The 19,306-nt window shown below is 43.7% G+C and overlaps 1 protein-coding gene across 3 annotated transcripts in view; it reads left to right on the plus strand.

Annotated features, from left to right (window-relative positions):
* Positions 1-19,306, plus strand: part of LOC147673797 (fatty acyl-CoA hydrolase precursor, medium chain-like) — a 342,888-nt gene that overhangs the window by 186,465 nt on the left and 137,117 nt on the right. For all 3 annotated transcript variants that reach the window (XM_086947712.1, XM_086947714.1, XM_086947713.1), the window contains exon 9: positions 13,252-13,392. In XM_086947712.1, the coding sequence (XP_086803838.1) occupies positions 13,252-13,392 (141 nt within the window). The remainder of the gene's footprint in view (positions 1-13,251; positions 13,393-19,306) is intronic.

The following is a 19,306-nucleotide window of genomic DNA, read 5'->3' on the forward strand; positions in this document are numbered from 1 at the left end:
GGGCCAGGGCAGAAGTACCACCAAGAATACTACTGGAGCGACCAACAGTCAAAAATATTGGGCCAGTTATAGGCACAGAACAAGAAGGTGTGGGACAGCATGCAAGGGTGGGCTGTCACAGATTACCATGAGTATTAGTATTATTATTGCACAAACCCTTGGAAACAGTATTAAGATTGGAGCCATTATCACCCACCAGTTGGCCAACAGGCAATGATGCTTTGTTTGTTCGCAACCAGCCTGAACTTGAAGAATTATCCGATAACAACCTTGTTGAGTTAACATTTGCAAGTGGCATTGCTCAAGAATTCAGGTTGTACATTTCTTGACGTAGCATCCCAAAGACTCTCACTTATTTTTTCTCTGCACGAGATAGATAAAGAGACAGGGACTGTCAGATAGTGGAGTAAAGAGGCAAAAGGTAGATTCAAGACAACAAAGCCTTGATATTCGTGGTGCTGAGATTTATTAGCACAGGTTGCAGGCTTCTGAGCAAACCTTTGGGCACCAGCACACATTCTTTAACAAATTAAGCACTAATCCACTGTAATGGCAGTATCCTCCCTGTTGATCACTCCAGATCCTACCCTTCCCAATGTCTGAATCAGCAGTGTGTTCCTTGTAAATAACAGATTTAACTCTAGACAAGGGCACCAGCAAACAAAGAATACATTCAAGCCCTAACTCGGGTGATTAGAGTGAGTAATTGTTAAAAATGAATTATATCAATTGACATATAACTGCTCAATGCCTATGTAATTCTTTAGCATTTTGGAAGCAGAACAACTTCCCCATTTATTTACTGGTAAACATCCTCGTTCCGGACCTAAAGAAGTGAGGTTTTCCTTGAACATAAATAAGATTAACTCTCATGTCGTCAACATGAATCTATTATGTCCCTCCAGCCCACACCTTTAATCCCCCTTTTCTTTTCCTGTTATATGCATGTGTGCTCAGCCCCCTTCCTGTTTTATATGTTTTGAGGTTATTATTGCTTTTCCTTCATATATTGCCAGGCAAATTATACTGGCTTTTGGGAAGGCCATCTGGCTGTGCTCTAGCCAGCTCAGGGGTCTCATAGCTTCCTGTCTTTGGTTCTCCTAGGCATGGGTCCTGTCTCGGATACCTTCCTGCCCTTCATGGGACTACTTTATGCTGCTGTTTGTCACCATTTTGCCAGGTACCCTTGTTAATGTCAGTGCTATGCGTAAGGGGGTTTTGAAGATGTGTAGGCTACTGGATACTCTATTGGGTGTTTTGAGGGGCAGGATCGTACCATCTTTGACATGGTCACCCACAATCTTTGCCTGATATTTGATGCAACTTTGACTGTAGTCAACTGGGCTCCTGTTAACCAGGTCCGCGGTGTCTGTGATATTTACCAAAAACAATGCAACTATGCAATTGTTCACCAATTGGAAAGACCTTTAGCATCCCTGTAAGTCCTTAATAAATGATACTCCTGGTACCCAGGGCATGGATACTAAGGAGGATCCCTAAGGGCAGCAGTGTGTCTTGCGCCACCCTAAGGGTCCCACCACTAAACTCATGCAGACTGCCATTGCAGCCTGCTTGGAATGGTGCAGATGAAACCGAAAACACAACATGACACACACCCTGTGTGCCATGTCCCCAGACATGGTATGCAATATTTGTAAGTCACTCCTACAGCATGTCTTACAGCCCTAAGTCAGGGTGCATTATATTACATGTGAGGACATATCTGCATGAGCATATATGTACCTGTGCTCTTTAGTCCAATTGCTAGATGGGACTAGTGAACAGGGAAGTCATCTTACGTACATCTACTGGGCACTGGTCATTATGAGTTCTGCAACTGCTTGATGACTTCATTGAAACCTGTGGTATTTGGTATCAATCGTCTCCTCTTAATACATTTGTACTGATGCCTGTACCAAATTTACTTTGACATGCACTCAGTGGGCACCTTAGAAGTGCTCCCTGACAGCCTACCAACCTCTAGTGTGCTGGCTGATGGGAAACATCCTTTACCTAGCAGTCACAACAACAACCTGCCTTTACAACTTAGTCACTACCCCAAATGTGACGTTACCATGCATTACTTTAACCTGCAAGTTGTTACAACAAATTGCTTTAGGGGGTGCGTTGTTGGACTGGTGTTGGATTTTTAAGTCCAACAACTTCCCTACTGTTGTGCAGACTAGAGTTGGAATAGTAATTTATATTATATAATTATTATAATTCCAAAGTCCTCCAACCCTCAAGGCCTGTCATTGTAACCACTTCCTTGGTAAAGTAACGCATGATAATGTTTAAGTCGGGGTAGCGACTGGGTTGTAAAGCCCTGCAGAGTAAATACATGCATGATTCCTTCATACAACCCTGGCTGACTGTTGTAGAAAGTCTGACCCCTGCCGGTGAGAGTCCACACTCTCTGAGGGCAGACACAATGCCTGCTCTGGCTGGAAGTGTCGTCACCTCTTTCAAGCAGGATGGTTAGTAATCAGCATGTCAAGGAAGGAGTCCTCAAAGGCCACTGCCGCTTTTGATATTCAACCCCCTCTTCCCCAGGCAGGGGAAATGTCATCTCCTTCGCAGGTCCATTTGACACGAGGTGTGTTTACTATCAAACTATTTACACCCCTAAGGTGGGCTACCTGAAGTGAACACAAAAAGTAGAATTCCAAAATCTTGTTTTTTGTTGAAATCAGATACACTGGGTCAGGGTTATGCCCTCTACTTACAGAAAGTGGTCATATATGGGGCATAGGCACCCCAAAGGTAAGTAGACCATTATTTACTACCTTACACTCCCCTTAACACCTCTAAATTGAGCATTTAGGTGGAACCCCTGACACCAATAACTCAGATTTGATGGACACAAGAAGAAGAGGACAAAGAAGAGTGATGACAGTGAGAAACGAGGACCAGCTGCAGACTTTTTGGCACCAAACCCTGCCTGTCTGCTTGCACCTGTCCCGGCTAGGAGTGGGAGGTAAGCTATGCTCCCCCAGCAGAGTCTTTGGAGTTTTGCTACTCCGCTCAGAATGCAGAGTTCAACAAAAACTCCACCAACCCAGAGGCAGAGCGGAATTTACTGGTGCGCTCACCCCTAGCCTCAGCAATCCTGCTGTTGGGTACTACAACAATAGGGGTTCTTGGCCCTCAAAGACCCTCGGCTGTCAAAGAGACTTCATCCCCCAAGCAGTAGTGCACCAGGAGGCTCCTTTGCGGAGCATTTGAGAAAGGGAGCAGGGCCTCCGACCTGGCCTCAGCAATCCCGCTGTGGGGTTTTACTTGAGGCAACAATAAGTGTTCTTTTGGCCACAAGGACCCTCAGCAGACAAGGGAACTTCATACCCCAACTAGTAGTGCTTCAGGAGGTGAGTTTGCAGAGTGGTTGAAAAAGGGAGCAGGGCCTCTGATGAGATCTCAGCAATCCTGCTGTGTGGAACATACGAAACAATTGGGGTTCCAGGCCCCTAATGACCCTCAGCAACCAAAGGGGACTTCATCCCCCAACCAGTAGTGCGACTGGAGGCGTGTTTGCAGAGTGGTTGAAAAATGGGACATGGCACGGAGAAGGTCTCAGCAATCCCGCTGTGGGGGACTTACTTGTGGCAACAATAGGGGTTCTTGGCCTCTAACAACCCTCAGCAGCCAATGGGACTTCATCCCCTAACCAGTAGTGCACCAGGAGGCCCCTTTGCAGAGTGGTTGAGAAAGGTGGCGGGCCTCTGATGAGGTCTCAACAATCCCGCTGTCCAGGACTTATTTATGGCAACAATAGGGGTTCCTGGCCCCCAACTACTCCCAGCATCTAAAGGGACTTCATTGGGGGTGGTCGCGCAATTCACCGCCCGCTCATGGAACTCCGCGTAGTGAAACTCCATGAGCTTGTGCCAGGCCTAGTCCCTGACAATTGTGACAAACCAACTCGTCCTGCCGAAGTGCATTTGCCAAGAACACCAGTGTCTGAGTATACCCTGCCACACCTATAGTGGCCAAAAACGATTCAGAAAAGGGGGTGGTGATGAACAGAGTGTCTGAATTAAGCAGACCACTCTTACCCAGTCCAAAGATCAGGGCTTGATCCATCACCGTTGTTTATCTCACTGCACCATCCCAGCTCAGAACCTGGCTATATGCAAATCAGTCTGTCCCTGGCCCAGTGCATCATGGGAACAGGGCAGACTAAACTACCAAGCCAATTCTTCACCAGAAAGGAGACAAGCTACCGGGGACCGGTTTCTGGCATTTCAGCCGTCTTCGGCCCGGCTTGCTTGAATCCCGATGGTGCAGTGGGAAAGGGACTCATGTCTGAGTATACCCTGCCACACCTATAGTGGCAAAAAACGATTCAGAAAAGGGGGTGGTGATGAACAGAGTGTCTGAATTAAGCGGACCACTCTTACCCAGTCCAAAGATCAGGGCTTGATCCATCACCGTTATTTATCTCACTGCACCATCCCAGCTCAGAACCTGGCTATATGCAAATCAGTCTGTCCCTGGCCCAGTGCATCATGGGAACAGGGCAGACTAAACTACCAAGCCAATTCTTCACCAGAAAGGAGACAAGCTACCGGGGACCGGTTTCTGGCATATCAGCCGTTTTCGGCCCGGCTTGCTTGAATCCTGATGGTACAGTGAGAAAGGGACTCATGTCTGAGTATACCCTGCCACACCTATAGTGGCCAGGAAGAAGTAGTCATGCTCCAGAAGGCCTGATCCATCTCCCCACCAAATGAGAAAACGCAAAGACTAATTGGAGCCACACAACACCAGTACCCGGTGTACCAACCTCCATGCCGCAACAAAAGCCTTATTGAGTCCAATCCATGCTCCAATAACGGCAAGACTGAGCAACTGTTGAAGGACGTCAGTACCACAGAGACCCACTTTGAGACTGCTGTCCTTATTTTTGTTTCTTCGTCAGGCAAGACCAACAACCATGATTGCCTGTGATGCACAAGACCAGCTGACTTATCTGCACCCGAGCGCCCTGACCCGGGTAAATGAGAACTGGCTATGCTTCCTTGCTCCCATGGCCCTCACAAACCGAGCCCCCCATTGGGAGCTCCCCGTCTGGTTCCCAAGTCCCCCTTTCCAGCCTGTTTCTATGTGGCCCCGTCAGCTTTGGTGTAGGGGGCAAAGCTACCAACCCAAACAGCACCTCTGCACCCGGACGCTGCAGGGCAGGTAAAGAATGACTGCTTGTGGCTCTTTGTACCTACACTCCCTATCACCTTAAGTCCTGAATAGGACTCCCGGGAATCTATTGCAAGTAACTCTATGTCGTATATGCCTTTTTTCCTCAAAGGAAAGCATTATTGAGTAAAGACTCATTAAAGTGAACATTTTACTTACCTGTAAAAATCAATATCTTGAAAAGTACTTACTTGATAAGGAAGTTCTTATTGTTGAAATTTCTATACAAGTATGTGTTATTTTATTTAAATGGTCTCAGATTTATTGTTGAGTTGTGTCTCATTTATTGCCTCTGTGAGTACAACAAATGCTTAGCGCCACCCTCTAATAAGCCTAAACTGCTCTTTCATGGGGTGGGGAGGTTTTGTAGGAAAGTGCCCCTTTTTGACATGGTCACCCTCAATCTTTGCCTGCTATTTGATGCAACTTTGACTGAAGTGCATTGGGTTCCTTCTAAGTAGGTACCATGTACCAGTGTTCTTTCCCATAACAAGGTTACTGCAATTGTTCCACAATTAACAAGACATTTAGAACCCCTGTACATACCTAGTACGTGGTAACCCTGGTTCCTAGGGCAAGGGGACTGAAGAGGGTATCTAACCTAAATGCTGCAGTATGTATTGTACCATCCTAAGTGACCCACCACCAAACTCATGCAGACTGCCAATAAATGCTTCCTGAAATGGTGCAGACAAAATCGAAAACAGGACATGACACACACCCTGTGTGCCAAGTCCCCAGACACTGCATGCAATATTTGTAACATTTTTTAAAACAAAGGCAACCCTACTCTCATGGAATCAGGGCACTGAATTATATAGAAAAAACAGTGGTTATTTTGGAAAATACAGACAATACTTGATAATAACCGTGAACAATGGCAATTAATGCTTGAGAAGGCTGTTGAAAGAGAGATGCCTATGCAAAATGCAGGCAGGATACCAGTACTGTTAGCACAAATTCGTACCAGTATTATAGAAAATACATATAAAGAGTGCTCTGTGTCTCAAGTGAAGTTAGAACCAAAACAATTCAAGTCACAAAAATATAACATACAACGTCATTTTTCAAGACATGCAAACGACCAGTCTAATTTAAACAGTTATTCAGCAACTTTGTTATTTTTTTACAAAGACTGGTAATGGTTAATTTTTTATGTAAGTCGACGACATTTTGACGTCAATGTTAACATAAAATGTGCCCAGATGGACAGCCTGCACTTCTCAATTTACCACAAATCTCCATTAGAGCTGAGAAGATACTCCCCTGAAGCAGCTTGCAAGCACCAAACAGCAAAGTCTGGTCTACAGTTCTGCCACCTCCTGGTACCACCAATGCAGCAGCCAGCCAGGAGGAGGTAGGCATGCTCCAGGAGGTTGGATTGGTCTCCACACCAAGTATGAAGATGCCAGGACCAACCGAAGCTGCACACCACCAATACCCATGGCATCAGACCCCTTCTGATGAAATCAATTAACCTTCTTAGGGGTCCCACTAATTCTTGGTTCTTTTAAACCAACAAAGAAGAAATTGGCACAGAAGCTGAAATATAAAAGAACATCTTTATTAACCTCAAGTGAGTGAGACTACGTCACACAGAAGCCTTAACAACTGAACGAGGCAGTCTGAGGAGTGCAGAAAACAGAGGCCTTATATATGCTTAGGGTTACATAGCAAGCATATGACCAAGGGGCAGTCCTGGCTCCTGACAGTTATACTAGAGAAGCAGGTGCATTCTACTAGCTAGGCCCCTCTGGGCATGTGCAAAGGTGGAAGATGCTGAATATAGTTTGTCTCTAGGCAGATTTCAAGAGCAGTTAACAGAAAGATATGACAGAGCACACGGCGAGCACATGGCAAACAAAATGGCTGCCAGAAATACAAAATGGCTTTAACAAAGCGGATAAGATAACTTCTAAATACAGGATGGCTTCTGCTAATGCTAACCCTATTGCTGCCAATTTACAACACTTCCAGCAACCAAAGCCTGGTTGGGTCCAATCTGGACTCCTACAACTCCAAGACTGAGCAATCGAGTGACACCAGCACCGCAAAGACCTACTTCAACAGTGGCCCAGATGTTCTGAGTTTTGTACCCTCAAATGGTGAGACCGACAGTCGTGAGCTCCCATGTCAGACAAGCCCAGGCCACCTAACCAATAGGCACCAGAGTGCCCCAGCCCGGGTACCAAAGAAATGTCTGTGCTTCCTTGCTGCCAGAGCCCTCATGAACCAAACTCCTACACTTGCCCCCAAGTCCCCCTCTGCTGCATGCTTCTAGGTAGCCCCCCTCTCTTTGGTGTGGCACACAAAGCTAGCAACCTGGCTGTACCGCTGCACCCAGACGCTTCAGGGCAGTAAAGACCAACTGCTGGTGGTTTCTTTGGACTTGGTCCCCTACCACCTTAAGCCCTGTAGGGGACCCCTGGAAACCTATTGCAAGTAACTGTATGAGGTAAATGCCTTTTTTTCCAGAGGAAAGCACTACCGTATAAAGACCCATTTAAGATAGCTTTTTACATGCATGTAAAAATCAATACCTCGAAAATTACTTGCTTGATAACGAAGTTATTGGTGTTGAAATTTCTATGAAAATATGTTTTTTTCTAAATTGTTCTATTTCCATGGGGGGATTTCAATATCACCTTATGTTCACACTTTGAGGAAATAGTATGCGGTCTGGTAGATGATGATAATTCTAATCTACCACATTTTCCTCACTGTTCTTATGGTGACGCTTTAAATGAGATTCTGTTCCTTCTCGATTTGGGTTTTGCTAATGTAATAAGGCTGATGGCACACCCTTAAGCGTGATAATCCCCAGCTCCCTACCGAAAGACCCTTCAATTGAACTAATAATTTCCTTGGGAGAGGTACAATCTGCTCTTAAAACCAGTAAGTGGGAAAAAGTGCCAGGCCCAGATATCGTACCTGCTGATGTTTTTAAACATAATATGGATCTATGGGGACCATTACTAACGTGAATGTTCTCCGCCTGTTGCCTGGTCGAACTAGTAGACACATGGTCAGAATCAATCATGGTACCTATTTTTAAAAAAGGCGACAGGCAAAACCCGGCATGCTACCGTCCCATTTCCCTGTTAGATTCGGTGGAAATAGTGGCTGGTCGAATTGTCCCTAACAGACTCCAACTGTGGGCCGTAGATAACAATGTATTGTTAGAGTTACAATTTGGCTTTAGGGAGGGTTTAGGTACCACAGAACAGGTCCTCAATCTAACTATTCTTGTGAGGAAGCATACAAAGGCAAGAGAGGGAAAAACCTATCTTGCCTTTGTTGATCTTTCTTCTGCTTTTGATTGCGTATGCCATCAAAACTTATGGATTATATTAAAGGAAATGGGGGTTGAGGCTCTTTTAATTAATTTTTTGAGAGCACTCTATACAAATGCAAGAGCACGGGTATGGTACGGACTCAATGGAGAGTGTACAGCGTCATTCCAAGTAGAGAGGGGTTAGGCAGGGCTGTATCCTGGCACACTTCCTCTTTACCCTGTATACTAACGGTCTGGAGAGGGCTATATTGGAAGGGTGCTGGGACTTACCACAGCTTGAAAAACGTCCTATACCTGCCCTGCTCTATGCGGATGACACTGTAATCATGGCCAGAACACCAAGAGCATTAAAGCAGGCTCTTAATAGTTACAACGAGTTTATGCAAAGTTTAGATCTAAATATAAATCCTACCAAGACTCTTCTAATGAATAGTGGAAGGAGCGAACCAAGCCGGTGAACATTTTCGTAGAGAACACAAAAGTGAAATCGACTCCAACGTATCTGTATTTAGGAATTTTAATTGACAACAAGGGATTTGCTTTTTATGAGAACAACCACGGCAATAGTGAATTTCTCACAAAAATTAGGGAAGAGTCCCCTAGTTGAGCTAATCAATCATTTACGAAGCCAAATGTGTCAGCACAGCCAGTTATGGGGCTGCTATATGGGGTACTGTAATGCCAATGAAATACAAAATGTTGAGAACGCTTTTTTAAGATAAGTTTTGGCTGTTCCCTGATCAACATCAATCTATATTTGCCATACTGAGCTGGGCCTCCCATATATTACAGATATAATAAAGGTACAAGGGTATGAGGCCTAAATGGTAAAAGTTAAGAAACGCAGTGTAAAACCTATTGCTTATTATATTCCCAAGGCTTATTTTTTGTTTAAACTTTTTTCTTTTTTACGAAAAGAACATACAGCCGACTTCAGTGTACGATGACTGAATGACTATGTATTCCACCCAAAAAAACAACAAAGGACGGTTCAACCTCTGGAGGAACCATCTCACTGTCTCCAACTGCTCCCCCCTCATTATTGATTCTGCCAAATCTCAGAATCAGCCCGGACAAGCATTTACATATTAAGAATAGTATTAGCAAGGTGTGCAAGGGAGCGAACCACCAGATGATATCACTCGGGGAATCTCAAACCTTTCCTTCCACAAGCTGATTTCAAGTAGGTGGTCCAAGCGCTGGTTTTGCAGAGGCTAGACTCTGGCAGTGCTACGCTCAGTGGCCTTCCTAAATATAACTTGACCTCACTTATGGCTGCACTGAATGCTGCGACCAGAATGACCACAGGCACAAAAAGAAATGCACACATTTCCCCGTCTTAAAATCTCTAAATTGGTTGCCTTTTGAAGCAAGAATACAGCTAAAGATCACCGGCCTGTCTCACAAAGCTCTCCATTACAAAACCCCTAAGTATCTAGTCCAAAGGTTAGAATTATCTGGCGGTTATAGACCCTCAAGAAGTGCTAACTCCTTCCTTTTAAAAACACATATCTTTCGTAAAAAGAACTGGTCAAAGAGCTTTCTCCGGCTCTGCCACAAGGATCTTGTACTCTCTCTCCTGAAGTATTCAGACTCCCCTCCATGGTTACTTTCAAATTGGAAGTAAAAAGATTCCTTATGAGCAAGTTCTTACCTTAATTGGGTTTGGATCATCTGTTGTAAGATACTGGACTGACACCTTCACGTCTTGTACTGATTTCCTTAGTCTTTTCTTACCCTCCCAGATTTGCTATTGTGATGTTTTTGAAGCACCCTTTGTATCAGTTTCATTTGATATGTATTTGATATCTTTACATCCTTGATCATCCTTCCTCCCGTAATTGTGAAGTGCTCCGATATCCCTCGGGGTCATGTTAGCGCTATATAAAACTTTATGAATACAACCAGTTTTATTATGGCATTCGGTCTGGACCTCCCCAAAAACTAAATTTAATCGACACGTGCTTTATGATAGCCTAAAGTTAGATCATCCCTTGGAGATTAGGTGGCTGAAATACATCAAAGAATTTATGACCGATTTCGGCAAACCTGAATATTATTCTAATCCTACTGTGTTGGGCAGTATTCCAATAAAAGTTTTTAAAAAAAATGCATGTCCCACATGGAGGAAAATAGATTTGCCAATGAGGCCTCCAGACCAACTGTTCAAATGAACCAGCTGATGTGCTCTACCTCCGCCATTCAACCATATTTAACATACACAATAAGAGGGGATGATAGATTCGTCCTTACCCGCCTCAGAATTGATGTATTTCATCACTTGGTGAGTCTTCCGACCATAAATGATTGGTCGAAGACCTTACCAAATTGTCTTTGCGAAGGAGTGTCATTACAACCAACTATACATGTAGTCTTGTTCTGTAAATATTATTCAGAGCACCGGAGGAGGTGAATTAGACCTATCTTAAAAATATGGGGCTTGAGGCAATGCCAACCAGCTTATCTTGCTTTGCAATTTTCTTGATAATATATGCATTGCAAGAAGTATAGCCACTTTCCTGAAATGTACGATTAGACATAGGAAACATCTTAAACTGTGTTTTTCTTGATAACATGATTTTAGTCTAAAATTTCTTATCTGTAAAGGAGTCTTCTAAATATCTTTTGTAAGCCTAGTTTTATAGAAAACTTTTTAACTGCTTTTATAATATATTTAATATGCAATATGAAATTTTATAATACTTGTAACATGAAATGTTAAAATCGCTCTTTTATGGTTTTTTCAAATTGAAAACCGAATAAAGCTAATTTTTAAATTTGAATCTAAATTGGTCTATTCCTGAGTGTGTGTCTTATTTATTGCCCCGGTGAGTACAACTAATGCTCAGCAATACCCTCTGATAAGCCTAAACTGCTCATTCACACTACCACAAAAGAGAGCTTTTGGGTTTGTTACTTGTGCCTCTGGAATCCAATATGGGTCTCTGGACTCTCTACACAGTATAGACATTATATAGCGCAAGCTTCCAACATGAGGACTCCCAATTAAAATACTGCCATGCCTGACTCAGTAATGGTAGGCGCTGTGGATGTAAACAAACAAAGGAATCCACTGGGGATAGATAGTATGGTCCCTACTATGGTTGGGAGCACACAGTGTTGTTTTTAATACCCCTCACACACCAAAAGGACCCTTGGTGTCATTCTACCATCATTGGGGTCTTCGCACCCCTCCACGGAATGCGGTGTGCTGCGACCAAACGTTTGCGCGGGAGCACTTTTATTGTGTAGACTATGTGTGGTGGTATGTGGGGTAAAGAAGGTGAGTGGTGGAGTGGTGAAAGTGGTTGTAAAAAATACCTGGCTGGTGGGGTCAAAACTTATTTAATCAAGCCCTTAGCTGGTAGTATTAAAAACGTGCTTGCGAGGTAGTTGCTGTTTAGTTAAGTACAGCTACCTCTTAGTGCGTCGACATGGACATGTTTCGGAGTATCCAAGGGGCAGGTAGAGGAATACTTCCCTGGAGACCGTGAGTTACCAGCTAGGGTTTTGGCAGTTAAGAACCTCGGTCAAGGTAGGGAATAAAAACTGAAACCTTCCTCTCCTCATGCCCGCAGGTTGCTGATCCTTAGCTGATGGAACGCCCCCATATCTTTGCGCAAAAGCTCATGAGGCAATGTAACCTTTAAAAATAAGTAAGATGTTTTGAGACAATCATCATCATTCTTAGAGTATATGTCACATTAATGTTGTATGTGTGTCTGTGTGCTTTTTGTCCCTTTGTTCCCAACAGGATTATGAACAAATGGCATTAATCCTCCATGTGTATTACATGCAATTTCATCGAGTAGACTAGGTCATTGCTACCTATTTTTTGAGATGTATATTTGTCCTTGTATAGACATTTGATTTTACATTTTGTCTTCCCTCCAGGTCTGATCTGAACCGCCAATTGGGCGTTAGGACTGCTAAAATACATACATATTAGGTACACATACACCTAATCCTTTTTTATAGAATACACTTTTATATACATAATACGTGTGAGTATGGTGGGGAATTAAGTGCTTTCCCGTCCTGAAGAAGGAGTTGGATACTCCGAAACATGTCCATGTCGATGCACTAAGAGGTAGCTGTACTTAACTAAACAGCAACTACCTCGCAAGCATGTTTTTAATACTACCAGCTGGGGGCTTGATTAAATAAGTTTGTACCCCACCAGCCAGGTATTTTTTAACACCACTTTCACCACTCCCCCACTCACCTTCTTTACCCCACATACCACCACACAAAGTCTACACAATAAAAGTGCTCCCGCGCAAACGTTTGGCCGCAGCACGCCGCATTCCGTAGAGGGGTGCGAAGACCCCAATGATGGTAGAATGACACCAAGGGTCCTTTTGGTGTGTGAGGGGTATTAAAAACAACACTGTGTGCTCCCAACCATAGTAGGGACCATACTATCTATCCCCAGTGGATTCTATTTTGTTTGTTTACATTACCCAGGGAGAATGAATCCACTTTAGTCTCTCTCTCCCCTCTTGTTACAGATATAGGCGCTGTGGATGGTCACCTTTTCCTATATAAGGTTGTCCACCTCACAAGTACCAGACTTTGCTTTATCTGGCTAGGTCCAGATATTCCAGTGGATCCTGTAGTCCTGGAGCAGGAGCATGTTACTTCAGTTCATTAAATTCATTACCAATTAATTTTGTAAATATGTAAATATGTGAGCATAATGTTAATAAATATGTTCAATCAATAAACGTTCCTGTACTAAAATATGATTTATTTTGTTTACCTAGGGTTTGTTGATCCTCCCTGTTGTGATAGACGGTGCATTTCTCCTGAAGGATCCTAAAGAGATTCTGGCGGAAATGGGATCTCACCCAGTCCCCTATTTAATTGGAATCAATAACCATGAGATGGGATGGTCTATACCTCTTGTAAGAATATTTTTCATCCCCTTCACCAAAACACACAATGTTGTCTAGGGAAATTATGGTTTGTTTGAACAATGATTGTTTCTAATCAGAATATACTATTTGTTTTCCTCACTAGTTTGTGTCAATTTCATATACCTAATCTAGTTATATGACATATATGCATATCCTTAATATAAACCAAACATGGACGCCTTTGGTTATTTTTTATTTTTGTTTTTTTACTTTATTGATGGTATTTGCATAGTGCAAACTCTGCCTAATAAAGTGAAATCCTTACATAGCAACAGGTATGATTTGAACATGTGAAAATACAGAAACATGCCAGCATGCTGAAAATGTGAGCTAAGGATGATTAAAGATGAAAGATTACTCAGGGGCTGATTACGATGTTGGTCGGACTTCCATCTAACACAGCTGCGGACTGGAACAGCCCGACCATAGGTCATCAGTTCCAACCGCAGAATTTGGATGCGACTGCCAAATTTTTCAATTGCAGCTTGTGCTTCGGGCAGAAAAGGCCCACAGTACAAGCTGCCATCAAAAAATGGATGTCTGTAAACATCCCTACACTGTGTGGCAGGTGCCTCCCAGGCCCCATAGCAGAGAGCCAGGGGGAAGGGGGCCCTGCTAGGGGTCCCCAAAGTCACTTTCCTACAGCCTTACCATGTTGGAAAGGCCGACATGGAGAGGCTTTGTGAAAGTGATATCATAATCCTGATGGAGGAGCCGAGGCTGGCTTTACCATCATTATGGTGTTATGATGCCTTCCGACTCTCTGAAGGGCTCCTTGAGCCTGTCGGAAGCACAGTGGAATCCTCCCATAGATTTCCCTACGACCACCATCATTGTAATACGGCAGTCAGAGAGAAACCATTGATGTCAGGCAGAAAGCCTCCGACAAGCTGTTGGATGTTTTTCCGTCCGATATCGGAATCGAACCCTTTGCAATTGGTGGTCTTTTGTCTTATTTTCTTTATCACAAGATCAAAAATGGAATTAAGTAAAAGGCTTTCCTAAATCAGTCTGCTTGAATCTCTTTGTACAGTACCATAGTGGATCTGTCAGGACCCTTATTATATTATTCCACTGGCTCTCCACAGGATCTCAGTCTGTTTTAATTCCAAGTAATCTTACTAACTTGATCAATGGTAAAGTCTTTCAGAACGTTAGTCCATATGCTGGACATTTGTTCATTATCTTGAAAAGATTAACCAATTAAATGAAAAGTTAGCATTGGTATGGCTTGTATTAAATCCCTCATGTCAGATACATTATTTCTTAAAGGAGTTGATGTCACATGACATGTTTGATATGAATGTGATGAACTCCAGGATTAATGTATTTCCTTTGATATGGACAGAGATAACAGTGCACACAGATCCTGTAATGATAGGTATGTAGACAGATCTGGCCATGGTTGCAAGCTCCTACTTATCTCTTTAAAAATTTAGTTTTTGTCAGCTTTTAGCAGTGGTAGAGAACTATCAGGTAATGTGAAATCTACATCTGCCTGTAATAATGCATCATATTGTTGCCTAGCTTTTTTCACAAATTACAATTTCCTCTTTCCATTTTGAAAGCTTTAAGAAGACTATTTGTGAGAATATGTACGGCAAAAAAAATTGATGTAAAACTATTGTGGCCTAAATATTGAAAACCAAACTAATGTGATGATAAGTATATGTAAATGGGTTCTGATTTACTATTCCTAAATTAGCATCTATAAACCTATAGAACATAACCTACTTTCAAAGTATATATTATTAAGGAACAAATATGTGGAGGTAAGTATAGTAAATTATACTTACCTACATAAATTTACGCATGCAATCTTTTAGCCACAGTATTTTTGTATCACAGTATTCTAGCAGTATAGTAGCTCTTGAGTGTTAGTGTTCATTAGGTTCCACTTTAGCTCAGTTTTTGTCATTATGTCAGAAATTATGATTGATACTTCCAGCTTCAACAGTAATTCATTTTGATAAACAGCTTCTAGTAATTCCATGGAGTCAATTATAAAATATTTCTCTTCTTTGGTTCCATCTAATGTGCGGAAATATTATGTTCTATTCAAAGTTCCAGATGGCATACTGTTTTTTAAGGTAATATAGAATGTGTCTTGTTTTAGCTCATCATGAGGTACTAGGAGTATCTTATAAAGAGTATGTTACATTTGGGGGAAATGGTGCATGAACATAACCATTTTTATTACCATTTCACAGTATTTGTATCTGCATTCCTTTATGGACATAAGGTACCAAATGCTTTGGAAATATTCCTAAGCATTTATGCACACAGATTGCATTTAGTGTGTCTGTATCTTTTTACCAGTATCTTGCAAGTATTATGAATTCAAATGTACTCCATGTTTTCCATCTATCATGAGCTGGTCCGCTTGACCATCAGAAGTATGCTTAGTGTAATTTAAATGTTGATGCATTACTGAGGGTTCAATTCTTCTTGTAAACCCTTCATTTAATATGGCAATAAGGGGTAGAATAGCAGTAGGCGGGTTTGCAATCAAGTGGTGGAATGAGGAAAAGAGGCAGTGGCATCCAGGAGGTGTGTTCTGGTGTCCGTAGGTTCATGCCCACTACCCATCTGTACCAAAAGAGTCTGCACTCCAGTCTTCCAGAGTTCACGTAAGTAGCAGTAGATACTGTTGCCCATCCAAAGAACCAGGAATGGGGTGTCTAGCAATCTGGCCCCTACCCAGAGGACAGGATGAAAAAACAGCCAAGGAGTAGGTACAAAGCCCCACTGGTGCTGCACAAGTTCCAATCTTTAGAAAAATCTTCCATACCTCAACTTTTTAAAGTGCTAGCAAATAATGGTCAATAATGCAAAATGATTCTAGTTTTATTTATATTTAGTTTAAATAGCTCGCAGTTATCCTAAGGGGTCCTGGAACTGAAAGTGAAAGTTTGTGTATGTGCAAGAAGACAGACCTAGCTAGTAGTATAATAGAAGTTGTTGCTACAATTTAAAAAAAAATCTTAATAGGTTGGGTTCTGACAGAATCCCAAGTGGAAGTTTATTGCCCTATTACTTATCAGTGATCTACATTATTCCTGGTCATGTTGACTTCATCCCATTCAAGTGAGATAATCTTATTTCACCAAGGACACCGAGAAACAGCAATACCCAGTGACTTATTGGAACACAGGGGCAAGGAGTCAGGAAGGTACATCCTGAAGCGCCGCAACCCAAAATTAGCTTCATCACCCAGCAAATTCTGGATCCAATAATGCCACACAAACAAGTTAGAGGATGCCCAAATAGCCTCCCTACAGATTTCAGACAGGAAAAAAACCCACAACCCAGCGTGGGAGGCCACCATCCCATGCGTTGAATGACTCTGCACCCTAACAGGAGGAGGGGAACCCAAAAGGGAGTAAGCCAACACAATGACTTTCCACAACCAACTACCACTGGACGAAGAAGAAGCTTTCCCGCCCGAAAGGAAACCCCAAAAGAGACAAACAGGGTGTCCAACTTCCGGAAAGGATGAGTTTGATCCAGATGGACCCGTAAGGCATGAATAACATCCAACAAGGACCAAAGGAGATCATTCTCCCACAATTGACCCCTGCGCTAGTCAGCCAAGACCAACTCCTGGGACCAATGGAACTGCAAATGAACGTTCGGAACAAATGAGGAATCCAATTGCAAGACTACCTCATCATTAGAAAATTTCAGGAAAGACTTCCCCACCATCAGAGGCCCCAATACACCAGGGCACCTGGCAAAGTGATTGCCACCTTAAAAACCACCTTGAATGTGACAAACCTGAGATCCACCTCAGCCAAAGGCTCAAACAGAGCAGCCACCAGTGCACGCAACACAAGGAGAAGGTTTCATAAATGAAACAGGGCTTCACCAAAGGATGGGACAACAAAAAACTCAAACAGCAACCAGGACACCAAGTTGTCATCATCTAACAAATTCCCCCAATGGGAACAAAATGCCTTAAAGGCTGCCCACTGAGCTCGCAAGATGGAAATAACCAAATATTTCTCGAACCCCTCCCAGAGAAACTGTAGCACCTTCAGTAGAGAACACTCCAGGGGAACAACCCAAGAGCATGACACCAGTGATGGAAATGTCCCCAATGCCTCCCATAGGACTTCAGAGTTGAAGGTAGATGAGACTGCTGAATAGCCAAAGCTAAGTGATCAGGAAGATCCACAGGAGATGTAAAAAGGATGCCAACTTCGGAGGACACAGAAAGCAAGGGAGCAACCATGGACCCTGAACAGTAAACAGTTTCAGAATGGGGTGCCAAGACCTTCAGGGCGAAAATGGCAACACCACTACCAACTCCTGCAGTAGGTGAGCAAGGACACGGGGATCAGAGTAATGGACAACAATGCGTAAACAGGTGCGCCGGCTAAGGAAGAGTCAGTGCATCCACCCCCCAGTCCTCCACCTGAGGAATCCTGGAACAAAAGAAAGGAAGCGAAGCATTGTGCCAGGAAGCAAACAGGTCCAGGAACGGAAGACCAAACCTCCTGCAGATCTCCTGAAAGATCACCAGAAACAGAGACAATTCCTGAGAGAGGGGTAAAAAACGAATTAGGGCATCCACCACCCCATTGTCCAACCTCCTGATCCGAACCACCGTCAGAGACAACAGGTGCTCCTCACCTCAACTAAACTAGGGAGCCACCACTGCATTCAGAGACCGAGACCGGATCCCCCGATGATTCAGGTAGGCCACAGTCACCATGTTGTCAGATCACACAACTACATTCCACCCCAACAATATCCAACAGAACCCCAGGACCACTGAGACACTGCTGACAAATCCCTCAAATTAGAGGACCGCCTTCCCTTCTGGAGGGATCAACGCCCATGCAGTGAGCCAGACCCCAACACAGCCCCCACCACAAAGCACTGGCATCCATAGTCAGGACCATGGAGGAGAGGGCTGCAATGGCAACACCCTGGAAAGGTTTGCAGACAGCGTCCACCAGCGCAGAACCAAGGGAGGGAAGGAGACACCGGAACGAGAAGCCCGAGATCCTGAGACCAGGGAGCCCAATAGAAAAACAGATGACCCCACAGAGGACCAAGATGAAAGCATGTCCAAGGGACCGTGAACACTGCTGCTGCCATGAGCCCCAGAAGCTGCAGTCAAAGTCAAACAGGAGAGGAGACCCCCTGCAGGAAGGGTACACAAGGTCAAAGCCTGCCAAGAACACCCTGTTCAGATCCATGCAAAAGCAGGCCCTGATTATTGTCAGGTCCTGCCAGGGTACCAGATGACATTTAGGAATGTTAAGCAGAAACTCATGAGTCTCAAAAGCCAAACACACCACCCTCTAGTTAACCAGCAGCTGATCCCGAGAAGGAAAATGGACCAGCCAATAATCGAGGTAAGGGTAAAGCAGGATCCCCTGAAGATGCAGGGAAGCCACCAACGGAGCCACTACCTTTGTGAGCACCCTTGGATAGACCAAATGACAAACAAAAGGACACAAAACTGAAAATGGCTGCCCCGGAGGCAAAACCTCAGGAATCTGTGACAGCTGGGAGGAACCGGGACCTTATAGTAAGCTCCCTGTAGATCTAGGGTGCACAAAAAAAATCCTCGGGAGAACCAACTGAATCACCCTTTGAAGAGTCTCCATCTGAAAGGGCAGGCAAACCACAAACTTGTTCAGAGCCTTCAAGTCCAGCACCAGACGAAATCCCCCGGTCAATTTGGGCTCCAGAATGATCAGAGAGTAAAATCGCCTTCCCCTCTCCAGAGGAGACACCTTCTGAACCATCCCTTTGTGCAGGAGTGATTCAATTCCCAGGGACAACTATGTCCACTTTTACTGACAGGACAGCCAAGGAGTTAGAGGAACCCCGGAATCCGGCGGGGATGCCGTGAACTCGATGCGATACCCACAGTGCACACTGTTCA

Source organism: Lissotriton vulgaris, chromosome 12, assembly GCF_964263255.1.
Source record: "Lissotriton vulgaris chromosome 12, aLisVul1.2, whole genome shotgun sequence".
Taxonomy (NCBI): Eukaryota; Metazoa; Chordata; class Amphibia; order Caudata; family Salamandridae; genus Lissotriton; species Lissotriton vulgaris.